Source organism: Triticum aestivum, chromosome 5A (assembly GCF_018294505.1).
Source record: "Triticum aestivum cultivar Chinese Spring chromosome 5A, IWGSC CS RefSeq v2.1, whole genome shotgun sequence".
Taxonomy (NCBI): domain Eukaryota; kingdom Viridiplantae; phylum Streptophyta; class Magnoliopsida; order Poales; family Poaceae; genus Triticum; species Triticum aestivum.
In genome coordinates this window covers 673,049,113-673,061,406 of record NC_057806.1, presented here as the reverse complement: position 1 = coordinate 673,061,406, position 12,294 = coordinate 673,049,113, and the positions used below count along the sequence as shown (strand labels likewise).

Below are 12,294 nucleotides of genomic sequence, written 5' to 3'. Positions count from 1 at the left end.
GGGTTCCGGTAGCCCCCCGGTACTCCAGTTTTATTTGAAACTTCCCCGGAACACTTCCGGTGTCCGAATATAGCCGTCCAATATATTAATCTTTATGTTTCGACCATTTCGAGACTCCTCGTTATGTCCGCGATCATATCCGGGACTCCGAACCAACTTCGGTACATCAAAACTCATAAACTCATAATATAACTGTCATCGAAACCTTAAGCGTGCGGACCCTACAGGTTCGAGAACAATGTAGACATGACCGAGACATGTCTCCGGTCAATAACCAATAGTGGAACCTGGATGCTCATATTGGCTCCCACATATTCTACGAAGATATTTATCGGTCAGACCGCATAACAACATACGTTGTTCCCTTTGTCATCGGTATGTTACTTGCCCGAGATTCGATCGTCGGTATATCAATACCTAGTTCAATCTCGTTACCGGCAAGTCTCTTTACTCGTTCCGTAATACATCATCTCACAACTAACTCATTTAGTTGCATTGCTTGCAAGGCTTAGGTGATGTGCATTACCGAGAGGGCCCAGAGATACCTCTCCGACAATCGGAGTGACAAATCCTAATCTCGAAATACGCCAACCCAACATGTACCTTTGGAGACACCTGTAGAGCTCCTTTATAATCACCCAGTTACGTTGTGACGTTTGGTAGCACACAAAGTGTTCCTCCGGTAAACGGGAGTTGCATAATCTCATAGTCATAGGAACATGTATAAGTCATGAAGAAAGCAATAGCAACATACTAAACGATCGAGTGCTAAGCTAACGGAATGGGTCAAGTCAATCACATCATTCTCCTAATGATGTGATCCCGTTAATCAAATAACAAATCTTTGTCTATGGTTAGGAAACATAACCATCTTTGATTAACGAGCTAGTCAAGTAGAGGCATACTAGTGACACTCTGTTTGTCTATGTATTCACACATGTATTATGTTTCCAGTTAATACAATTCTAGCATGAATAATAAACATTTATCATGAAATAATGAAATAAATAATAACTTTATTATTGCCTCTAGGGCATATTTCCTTCAGTCTCCCACTTGCACTAGAGTCAATAATCTAGATTACACAGTAATGATTCTAACACCCATGGAGCTTTGGTGATGATCATATTTTGCTCGTGGAAGAGGCTTAGTCAATGGGTCTGCAACATTCAGATCCACATGTATCTTGCAAATCTCTATGTCTCCCACCTGGACTAGATCCCGGATGGAATTGAAGCGTCTCTTGATGTGCTTGGTTCTCTTGTGAAATCTGGATTCCTTTGCCAAGGCAATTGCACCAGTATTGTCACAAAAGATTTTCATTGGACCCGATGCACTAGGTATGACACCTAGATCGGATATGAACTCCTTCATCCAGACTCCTTCGTTTGCTGCTTCCGAAGCAGCTATGTACTCCGCTTCACATGTAGATCCCGCCACAATGCTTTGTTTAGAACTGCACCAACTGACAGCTCCACCGTTTAATGTAAATACGTATCCGGTTTGTGATTTAGAATCGTCCGGATCAGTGTCAAAGCTTGCATCAACGTAACCATTTACGATGAGCTCTTTTTCACCTTCATATATGAGAAACATATCCTTAGTCCTTTTCAGGTATTTCAGGATGTTCTTGACCGCTGTCCAGTGATCTACTCCTGGATTACTTTGGTACCTCGCTGCTAGACTTATAGTAAGATACACATCAGGTCTGGTACACAGCATTGCATACATGATAGAGCCTATGGCTGAAGCATAGGGAACATCTTTCATTTTCTCTCTATCTTCTGCATTGGTCGGGCATTGAGTCTTACTCAATTTCATACCTTGTAACACAGGCAAGAATCCTTTCTTTGCTTGATCCATTTTGAACTTTTTCAAAACTTTGTCAAGGTATGTGCTTTGTGAAAGTCCAATTAAGCGTCTTGATCTATCTCTATAGATCTTAATGCCTAATATCTAAGCAGCTTCACCGAGGTATTTCATTGAAAAACTCTTATTCAAGTATCCCTTTATGCTATCCAAAAATTCTATATCATTTCCGATTAGTATGTCATCTACATATAATATCAGAAATGCTACAGAGCTCCCACTCACTTTCTTGTAAATACAGGCTTCTCCAAAAGTCTGTACAAAACCAAATACTTTGATCACACTATCAAAGCGTTTATTCCAACTCCAGAGGCTTGCACCAGTCCATAAATGGATCGCTGGAGTTTGCACACTTTGTTAGCTCCCTTTGGATCGACAAAACCTTCCGGCTGCATCATATACAACTCTTCTTCCAGAAATCCATTCAGGAATGCGGTTTTGACATCCATCTGCCAAATTTCATAATCATAAAATGCGGTAATTGCTAACATGATTCGGACAGACTTAAGCATCGCTACGGGTGAGAAGGTCTCATCGTAGTCAATCCCTTGAACTTGTCGAAAACCTTTTGCGACAAGTCGAGATTTGTGGACAGTAACATTACCATCAGCGTCAGTGTTCTTCTTGAAGATCCATTTATTCTCAATTGCTTGCTGATCATTGGGCAAGTCAACCAAAGTCCATACTTTGTTTTCATACATGGACCCCATCTCAGATTTCATGGCTTCGAGCCATTTTGCGGAATCTGGGCTCACCATCGCTTCTTCATAGTTCGTAGGTTCATCATGATCTAGTAGCATGACTTCCAGAACAGGATTACCGTACCACTCTGGTGCGGATCTTACTCTGGTTGATCTACGAGGTTCAGTAGTAACTTGTTCTGAAGTTTCATGATCATTATCATTAGCTTCCTCACTAATTGGTGTAGGTGTCACAGAAACCTGTTTCTGCGATGTACTACTTTCCAATAAGGGAGCAAGTACAGTTACCTCATCAAGTTCTATTTTCCTCCCACTCACTTCTTTCGAGAGAAACTCCTTCTCCAGAAAGGATCCATTCTTAGCGACAAATGTCTTGCCTTCGGATCTGTGATAGAAGGTGTACCCAACAGTCTCTTTTGGGTATTCTATGAAGACACATTTCTCCGATTTGGGTTCGAGCTTATCAGGTTGAAGTTTCTTCACATAAGCATCGCAGCCCCAAACTTTTAGAAACGACAACTTTGGTTTCTTGCCAAACCACAGTTCATAAGGCGTCGTCTCAACGGATTTTGATGGTGCCCTATTTAACATGAATGTGGCTGTCTCTAGAGCATAACCCAAAACGATAGCGGTAAATCTGTAAGAGACATCATAGATCGCACCATATCTAGTAAAGTACGATTACGACGTTCGGACACACCATTACGCTGTGGTGTTCCAGGTGGCGTGAGTTGCGAAACTGTTCCGCATTGTTTCAAATGTAGACCAAACTCGTAACTCAAATATTCTCCTCCACGATCAGATCGTAGAAACTTTATTTTCTTGTTACAATGATTTTCAACTTCACTCTGAAATTCTTTGAACTTTTCAAATGTTTCAGACTTGTGTTTCATTAAGTAGATATACCCATATCTGCTTAAGTCATCTGTGAAGGTGAGAAAATAACGATATCCGCCACGAGCCTCAATATTCATCGGACCACATACATCTGTATGTACGATTTCCAACAAATCTGTTGCTCTCCCCATAGTACCGGAGAACGGTGTTTTAGTCATCTTGCCCATGAGGCACGGTTCGCAAGTACCAAGTGATTCATAATCAAGTGGTTCCAAAAGTCCATCAGTATGGAGTTTCTTCATGCGCTTTACATCGATATGACCTAAACGGCAGTGCCACAAATAAGTTACACTATCATTATCAACTCTGCATCTTTTGGCTTCAACATTATGAATATGTGTATTACTACTATCGAGATTCAATAAGAATAGACCATTCTTCAAGGGTGCATGACCATAAAAGATATTACTCATATAAATAGAACAACCATTATTCTCTGATTTAAATGAATAACCGTCTCGCATTAAACAAGATCCAGATATAATGTTCATGCTCAACGCTGGCACCAAATAACAATTATTTAGGTCTAATACTAATCCCGAAGGTAGATGTAGAGGTAGCGTGCCGACTGCGATCACATCGACTTTGGAACCGTTTCCCACGCGCATCGTCACCTCGTCCTTAGCCAATCTTCGCTTAATCCGTAGTCCCTGTTTCGAAGTTGCAAATATTAGCAACAGAACCAGTATCAAATACTCAGGTGCTACTGCGAGCATTAGTAAGGTACACATCAATAACATGTATATCACATATACCTTTGTTCACCTTGCCATCCTTCTTATCCGCCAAATACTTGGGGCAGTTCCGCTTCCAGTGACCAGTCTGCTTGCAGTAGAAGCACTCAGTTTCAGGCTTAGGTCCAGACTTGGGTTTCTTCTCTTGAGCAGCAACTTGTTTTCCATTCTTCTTGAAGTTCCCTTTCTTCTTCCCTTTACCCTTTTTCTTGAAACTGGTGGTCTTGTTGACCATCAACACTTGATGCTCCTTCTTGATTTCTACCTCCGCGGCCTTTAGCATTGCGAAGAGCTCGGGAATCGTCTTATCCATCCCTTGCATATTATAGTTCATTACGAAGCTCTTGTAGCTTGGTGGCAGTGATTGAAGAACTCTGTCAATGACACTATCAACCGGAAGATTAACTCCTAGCTGAGTCAAGTGATTATGGTACCCAGACATTCTGAGTATATGTTCACTGACAGAACTATTCTCCTCCATCTTGCAGCTGTAGAACTTATTGGAGACTTCATATCTCTCAATCCGGGCATTTGCTTGAAATATTAACTTCAACTCCTGGAACATCTCATATGCTCCATGACGTTCAAAACGTCGTTGAAGTCCCGATTCTAAGCCGTAAAGCATGGCACACTGAACTATCGAGTAGTCATCAGCTTTGCTCTGCCAGACGTTCATAACATCTGGTGTTGCTCCAGCAGCAGGCTTGGCACCCGGCGGTGCTTCCAGGATGTAATTCTTCTGTGCAGCAATGAGGATAATCCTCAAGTTACGGACCCAGTCCGTGTAATTGCTACCATCATCTTTCAACTTTGCTTTCTCAAGGAACGCATTTAAAATTCAACGGAACAACAGCACGGGCCATCTATCTACAATTAAACATAAATAAGCAAGATACTATCAGGTACTAAGTTCATGATAAATTTAAGTTCAATTAATCATATTACTTAAGAACTACCACTTAGAAAAACATCCCTCTAATCTTCTAAGTGATTACGTGATCCAAATCAACTAAACCATAACCGATCATCACATGAAATGGAGTAGTTTTCAATGGTGAACATCGCTATGTTGATCATATCTACTATATGATTCACGCTCGACCTTTCGGTCTAAGTGTTCCGAGGCCATATCTGCATATGCTAGGCTCGTCAAGTTTAACCTGAGTATTCTGCGTGTGCAAAACTGGCTTGCACCCGTTGTAGATGGACGTAGAGCTTATCACACCCGATCATCACGTGGTGTCTGGGCACGACGAACTTTGGCAATGGTGCATACTCAGGGAGAACACTTTTATCTTGAAATTTAGTGAGAGATCATCTTATAATGCTACCGTCAATCAAAGCAAGATAAGATGCATAAAAGATAAACATCACATGCAATCAATATAAGTGATATGATATGGCCATCATCTTCTTGTACTTGTGATCTCCATCTCCGAAGTACCGTCATGATCACCATCGTCACTGGCGCGACACCTTGATCACCATCGTAGCATCGTTGTCGTCTCGCCAATCTTATGCTTCCACGACTATCTCTACCGCTTAGTGATAAAGTAAAGCATTACAGCGCAGTTGCATTGCATACAATAAAGCGACAACCATATGGCTCCTGCCAGTTGCCGATAACTCGGTTACAAAACATGACCATCTCATACAATAAAATTTAGTATCATGTCTTGACCATATCACATCACAACATGCCCTGCAAAAACAAGTTAGACGTTCTCTACTTTGTTGTTGCAAGTTTTACGTGGCTGCTACGGGCTTAAGCAAGAACCAATCTTACCTACGCATCAAAACCACAATGATAGTTTGTCAAGTTGGTGCTGTTTTAACCTTCGCAAGGACCGGGCGTAGCCACACTCAATTCAACTAAAGTTGGAGAAACTGACACCCGCTAGCCACCTTTGTGCAAAGCACGTCGGCAGAACCGGTCTCGCGTAAGCGTACGCGTAATGTCGGTCCGGGCCGCTTCATCCAACAATACCGCCGAACCAAAGTATGACATGCTGGTAAGCAGTATGACTTATATCGCCCACAACTCACTTGTGTTCTACTCGTGCATATAACATCAACACATAAAACCTAGGCTCGGATGCCACTGTCGGGGAACGTAGTAATTTCAAAAAAAATTCCTACACACACGCAAGATCATGGTGATGCATAGCAACGAGGGGAGAGTGTGATCTACGTACCTTTGTAGACCGACAGCGGAAGCGTTATATCAACGCGGTTGATGTAGTCGTACGTCTTCATGATCCGACCGATCCAAGCACCGAAACTACGGCACCTCCAAGTTTCAGCACACGTTCATCTTGATGACGATCCCCGGACTCCGATCCAGCAAAGTGTCGGGGAAGAGTTCCGTCAGCACGACGGCGTGGTGACGATCTTGATGTTCAACTGTCGCAGGGCTTCGCCTAAGCACCACTACAGTATTATCGAGGATTATGGTGGAAGGGGGCACCGCACACGGCTAAGAAAACGATCATGTGGATCAACTTGTGTGTCTAGGGGTGCCCCCTGCCTCCGTATATAAAGGAGCCAAAGGAGGGGTGCGGCCGGCCCTAGTAGGAGGCGTGCAGGAGGAGTCCTACTCCTACCGGGAGTAGGACTCCCCTCCCTTTCCTTGTCCAAGTAGGAGAGGGGGAACGAAGGGAGAGAGGAGAGGAAGGAAAGGGGGGCGCCACCCCTCCCTCCTTGTCCAATTCGGACTAGGGGGAGAGGGGGGCGCGCGGCCTGCCCTGGCAGCCCCTCCTCTTCTCCACTTTAGGCCCATGAGGCCCCTTAACCCCCTGGGGGGTTCCGGTAGCCCCCCGGTACTCCAGTTTTATTTGAAACTTCCCCGGAACACTTCCGGTGTCCGAATATAGCCGTCCAATATATTAATCTTTATGTTTCGACCATTTCGAGACTCCTCGTTATGTCCGCGATCATATCCGGGACTCCTAACCAACTTCGGTACATCAAAACTCATAAACTCATAATATAACTGTCATCGAAACCTTAAGCGTGCGGACCCTACAGGTTCGAGAACAATGTAGACATGACCGAGACATGTCTCCGGTCAATAACCAATAGTGGAACCTGGATGCTCATATTGGCTCCCACATATTCTACGAAGATCTTTATCGGTCAGACCGCATAACAATATACGTTGTTCCCTTTGTCATCGGTATGTTACTTGCCCGAGATTCGATCGTCGGTATATCAATACCTAGTTCAATCTCGTTACCGGCAAGTCTCTTTACTCGTTCCGTAATACATCATCTCGCAACTAACTCATTTAGTTGCATTGCTTGCAAGGCTTAGGTGATGTGCATTACCGAGAGGGCCCAGAGATACCTCTCCGACAATCGGAGTGACAAATCCTAATCTCGAAATACGCCAACCCAACATGTACCTTTGGAGACACCTGTAGAGCTCCTTTATAATCACCCAGTTACGTTGTGACGTTTGGTAGCACACAAAGTGTTCCTCCGGTAAACGGGAGTTGCATAATCTCATAGTCATAGGAACATGTATAAGTCATGAAGAAAACAATAGCAACATAATAAACGATCGAGTGCTAAGCTAACGGAATGGGTCAAGTCAATCACATCATTCTCCTAATGATGTGATCCCGTTAATCAAATAACAACTCTTTGTCTATGGTTAGGAAACATAACCATATTTGATTAACAAGCTAGTTAAGTAGAGGCATACTAGTGACACTCTATTTGTCTATGTATTCACACATGTATTATGTTTCCGGTTAATACAATTCTAGCATGAATAATAAACATTTATCATGAAATAAGGAAAATAATAATAACTTTATTATTGCCTCTAGGGCATATTTCCTTCAGGTGGCCCCTCTCCTCTCTCCTCCAGCCTCGTTAAGCCGAAGACCGAGCCAGGGCTTGTCGTCGTGAAGAAGGAGCACGAGGCCATGGCCGCCGATGAGGAGGCCGGCCTCCAATGGGCACGGGACAACTACGTCCGACCGGAGATAGAGCGCCACGCCCTCGAGGAGATCGTCGCTCAGTGCCGCGGCCGCGACGAGGCCGACGTCATTGTCCACGTGGACAACGACGACGAGGCACCGCCGCTCACCAACCCTGTCTGCCAAGGCGACCCAGGGCAGGGCTGCAGCTAGGACGGCGGTGGCGTGTAGGACGACGACGGTGGTGGCGACGGCGGCGACAACACCGCCGTCTACAAGCTCCTCGGCATGTAGAAGGCTCGGGACGGCGGCGGCGGAGGCGGCGTAGTTTTAGGTTTTAAGTTATGTCTTTTAAATTATGTACAAATAAAATGAATTTCGTCCAAATTCTTCAAACTTTAGCTGAACTATATTTTCAAAATAAGTCGTCTGGGGAACAACTTGGGGTGGCGAGTGGGAACCCGACCGCCCCACTGCAAAAATAATGCCGGCTGGCCCCTAGGAGACACTATTTTTATACCTGGGGCGGCAAACGAGTGGAGATGCTCTTACAACATGGGTTTCCTTTCCTTAGCAGATGGCACGTATGGTGTTGTGACAGGACGGGAGAGATGAGGGTTGACATGCATTGAGATTTGTTTCCGATTTTCTTCCCTTTTTAAGAGACTCCGCTGCAAATCTGATGTCAGATTTTTGGCCATGGCATACGTTTTTTTATGATAATTTGAGTTTGCCGACAGTGTCAAGTTAGTTGGCAAGCATGCCAAATTATTATTTTTTTGGTTAGAAAATTGCTCTGTTGATAATAATGCGTAGTTGTGAGCATACTATCAGTTATAATGCAGCGGCGGCTCTTACCATGCACCTAGCTTGCTAGGGTTTCTCCTGCCTCCCGTCAGTATCGTCGTCGGTCTACCTCGACTCCTGTCATCTTAAGACCATGGAGGCACGGTTGATCCCTTGCCAGCGGGAGGGTTCCGTGTTTTGATGTTTTTTTTTAGTTTTGTTAGGGTTTGTGTCCTACTCAGAGATGTGAGGCGGCAACGACTCTAATAAAGTCCTCCCCGCCTAGCCCATGTTCCGTTGGTGTTTCTACAATTGTCGGAGGGCGTGTGGAGATTTGTATCCGGTGGATCTTGTGGGATTCGGTCGGTGTTTGTTTTTGGTGGATTCACATGAATCTGGTCTTTATTCGTCTGTGTTCGTGTGTCTACAAGTTGGATTTTTTCAATCTAAACTTCTCTTCATCGGTGACGGTTGTTGTTCTGGTGTGCAGGTCCTATGGGGCCTTAGCACGACGACTTTCTGACTGTCTACTACAACAAGGTTTGTCCGGCTCCGATAAGGGAGGGCGATGACGGCGGCACGCCTTCGGCTCGCTCTAGTGCTTGTAGTCGTCGCTAGATAGTCTACAGACCTGGGTGTATTTTTTATTTCTAGTGTTCTTTGTAGTACCATGACAGTTAATGAATAGATCGAAAGTTTTCTTCGCAGAAAAAAAATTGCCATGCTCATAAACTAAATTTATCATCTTCACACCAACTAAATTTGCTATAAAAACCTTTAATTTGCCATGATAGAATTACCGTAAAAAATCATAGAAAAAAGTGACGTGTCAAAACATGGTAGGAACCCGGATTTACATAGAAACGAGTAGGTACAAGTCGTGTCTACTCTAAACTCTAAACGCCATGGAGACAACCGGAACCAAGCAAAACCCTTGAGCCAACCAGAACAATTAAACCCAGCCGCAGAAGGAGAAATCAATGGAACGCACTGTCCCATCGATGATGGCTGGCAGAGCAACCTCGTCCGACGACCCTGACGACGGCTGTACGATTGAAGAGAAGAGCGGCGGCGCGGAAGCGGTGGCGGCGGCGGCGTCGTCGTCGATGCCTCTGCCTCTGCCTCTGCCTCCGCGCCGGCCCAGAGTAGCCTTCCTCGCCAGCGGGGGTCCCGCGGACGGCGTACGACGCGCCGACGTCATGGAGTACTACACGCATCGCGATGGATCCATCTACAGATGCACTGATTACTTGTCCAAACTTTACCGTGTCCGCGATACCAGCGAGAGTACGCACATATCAGCCTTTCCATCGTATTTGTTTAATGCAGAGATATCAATCTTAGCTTGTCCAGGCAATTCAGCTCATTGTATGCAAGAACTCTTTCTCAATTTCTCATCCGTCAATTAATTTCTGTAGAGATCTTTTTATTGTATGACAGAGGAACCACATGAATCTGTCGGACAGATTTTGTCCATACTACTCATGAGTTGGTCCAAACCATGTTTTATGATCTTTATTATAGTCGTCATCTGAAATTTCAGTATGATCATGTTTAAGTCATGATTCCATTTTCTAGTTTTTCATCTTGGTTTGTTTTTGTTCCTTTCGATTAATCAGAGCAGGGTTTAAAAAAAATGATCATCATCGATCTAATGCGTGTACAATGTTCCTATTGCTGCTCGCTCATCAGCTAGGATGGAGCCAATGATGAGGTCGGAGCCATCAGACTCTTGCTCGCCGAACTGGAGGGCTTGTGAAAGACATACCCATTGCACCATGATGCAAATATTTTCGCTCAAGCTGGCATATCCTCCTTGTGATGGTGACCCAGTTCAGGTGTACGGATTCATGGCTGTCCGTGACACTCGGGACCATCTTCGTAACTACATCTTCAACCGCACAAGAGACGACCCTTTCATCGTGGAACACGAGGACGGATTTATACAGTTGTCCGGATCCAAGAGAGGCATCTGGTGGTATGACAAGCAGCTGGTTGAGTTCGACATGAGGATCAAGAGAGAGGAGGACGAAGCAGACGATCTGCAGCTCGTCGATGGCGGCGTCTGGTTCTACGACGGCTGCTCGCCACACGCCAGAGTGCTCACGCAACGCATCGACGGTGACTATGGCTCGGTGGACATAAGCTACGCGCTCCTGCAGCTAGCGATGGAGGCCACGGTGCAGATTGCGGTGTCGGAGCTGGACAGAGACATAAGCCTTGCTTGTCAGAGCGTTTTACGTCAGTGATCTCTTGCACCAGGGGATGCAGCTGTTCGATGGCGTTATCCCTGCTGATGCTGCTGGTGGTAGGTATGAGCTAGATAAGTATGTGGCCGCTGCTTCCCGAAGTACCAAGTTGGCTCTGTAAATGAGGATCCGTTCTTTGGAAGATGATGATGATGATGCTTGGAGATACTGTCTCAGCCCAGCCAGTACGCATGGAACTGACGACTTCAGTTTCACGCTCGGTTTCGCGACCATTGATGTGAAGATCTCTTGGTCGACATTGGAGTAAACACATCCCCCTATCTCCGGTAGACCACTGTTGTATATGAGAGAGTACAAACAAATAGTTGTCAGATTATTATCCGCCTGCCTTTTCGGACATATGCCACCGCACCACCCCGCATGTATGAGGGGCCGATGCGACGCTCCGGTGGCATTGCTACCCCAGGGCCCCCGTCCTGCCTAACCCTGAAATGGTTGACCACGATATCTAGCCCTTTGACTTCCCACGGATGGGCTTTGAACAGTGGACCTCTCCACGCGGTTGTGTCAGGTCAGCACAAAGGGACACCTGGGAGCAACATACGGGCCAAACCCATAGCTACATCCCCTCCGTGTAGACCCGATGCGTCCGTTTCCCCCCTCCAGGTGCCGGCGGCGGCGCCGTCCGTGAGGGGGGCCACGTCCCGGAGATGTGTGCCGCCTCTTCAGACATGCCACAACACCACTCCGCATGTATGAGGGGACGGTGCGACGCTCCGGTGACATTGCTACCCCCCAGGGCCCCCGTCCCGCCTAACCCTGAAGCGGTTGACCACGAGATCTAGCCCTTTGACTTCCCACGTACGGGCTTTGAGCAGTGGACCTCTCCACCCGGTTGTGTCAGGTCAGCTCACAGGGACACCTGGAAGCAACATACGGGCCAAACCCACAGCTACATCCCCTCCGTGTAGACCCGACGCGTCTGTTTCCCCCCTCCAGGTGCCGGCGGCGGGCGGGCTTTGACTTTGCACGGACGGGATTTGACCAGTGGACCTCTCCAACCGGTTGTGTTAGGTCAGCCCATAGGAACACTTTGGAGCAGCATCCGGGCCAGACCCACAGCATGATCCCCTCCATGTAGACCCGACGCGTCCGTTTTCCCCCTCCAGGTG

At 46.0% G+C, this 12,294-nt stretch overlaps 1 protein-coding gene across 1 annotated transcript; it reads left to right on the top strand.

The window, feature by feature from the left end:
* The first annotated feature begins 9,864 nt into the window (after positions 1-9,864).
* On the top strand, positions 9,865-11,434 carry LOC123108338 (uncharacterized). Its single transcript, XM_044530153.1, has 2 exons — positions 9,865-10,199; positions 10,605-11,434. The coding sequence occupies exons 1-2, from the start codon at positions 9,893-9,895 to the stop codon at positions 11,159-11,161; spliced, it is 864 nt and encodes a 287-aa protein (XP_044386088.1). The 5' UTR covers positions 9,865-9,892; the 3' UTR covers positions 11,162-11,434.
* The last annotated feature ends 860 nt before the right edge of the window (positions 11,435-12,294 follow it).

Excerpts from the sequence above, each read along its gene's own strand:
- LOC123108338 (XM_044530153.1), top strand. The coding sequence starts at position 9,893 with ATGGAACGCACTGTCCCATCGATGATGGCTGGCAGAGCAACCTCGTCC. Across the intron at positions 10,200-10,604 it reads TGTCCGCGATACCAGCGAGA|CTAGGATGGAGCCAATGATG; the intron begins GTACGCACATAT and ends CTCGCTCATCAG.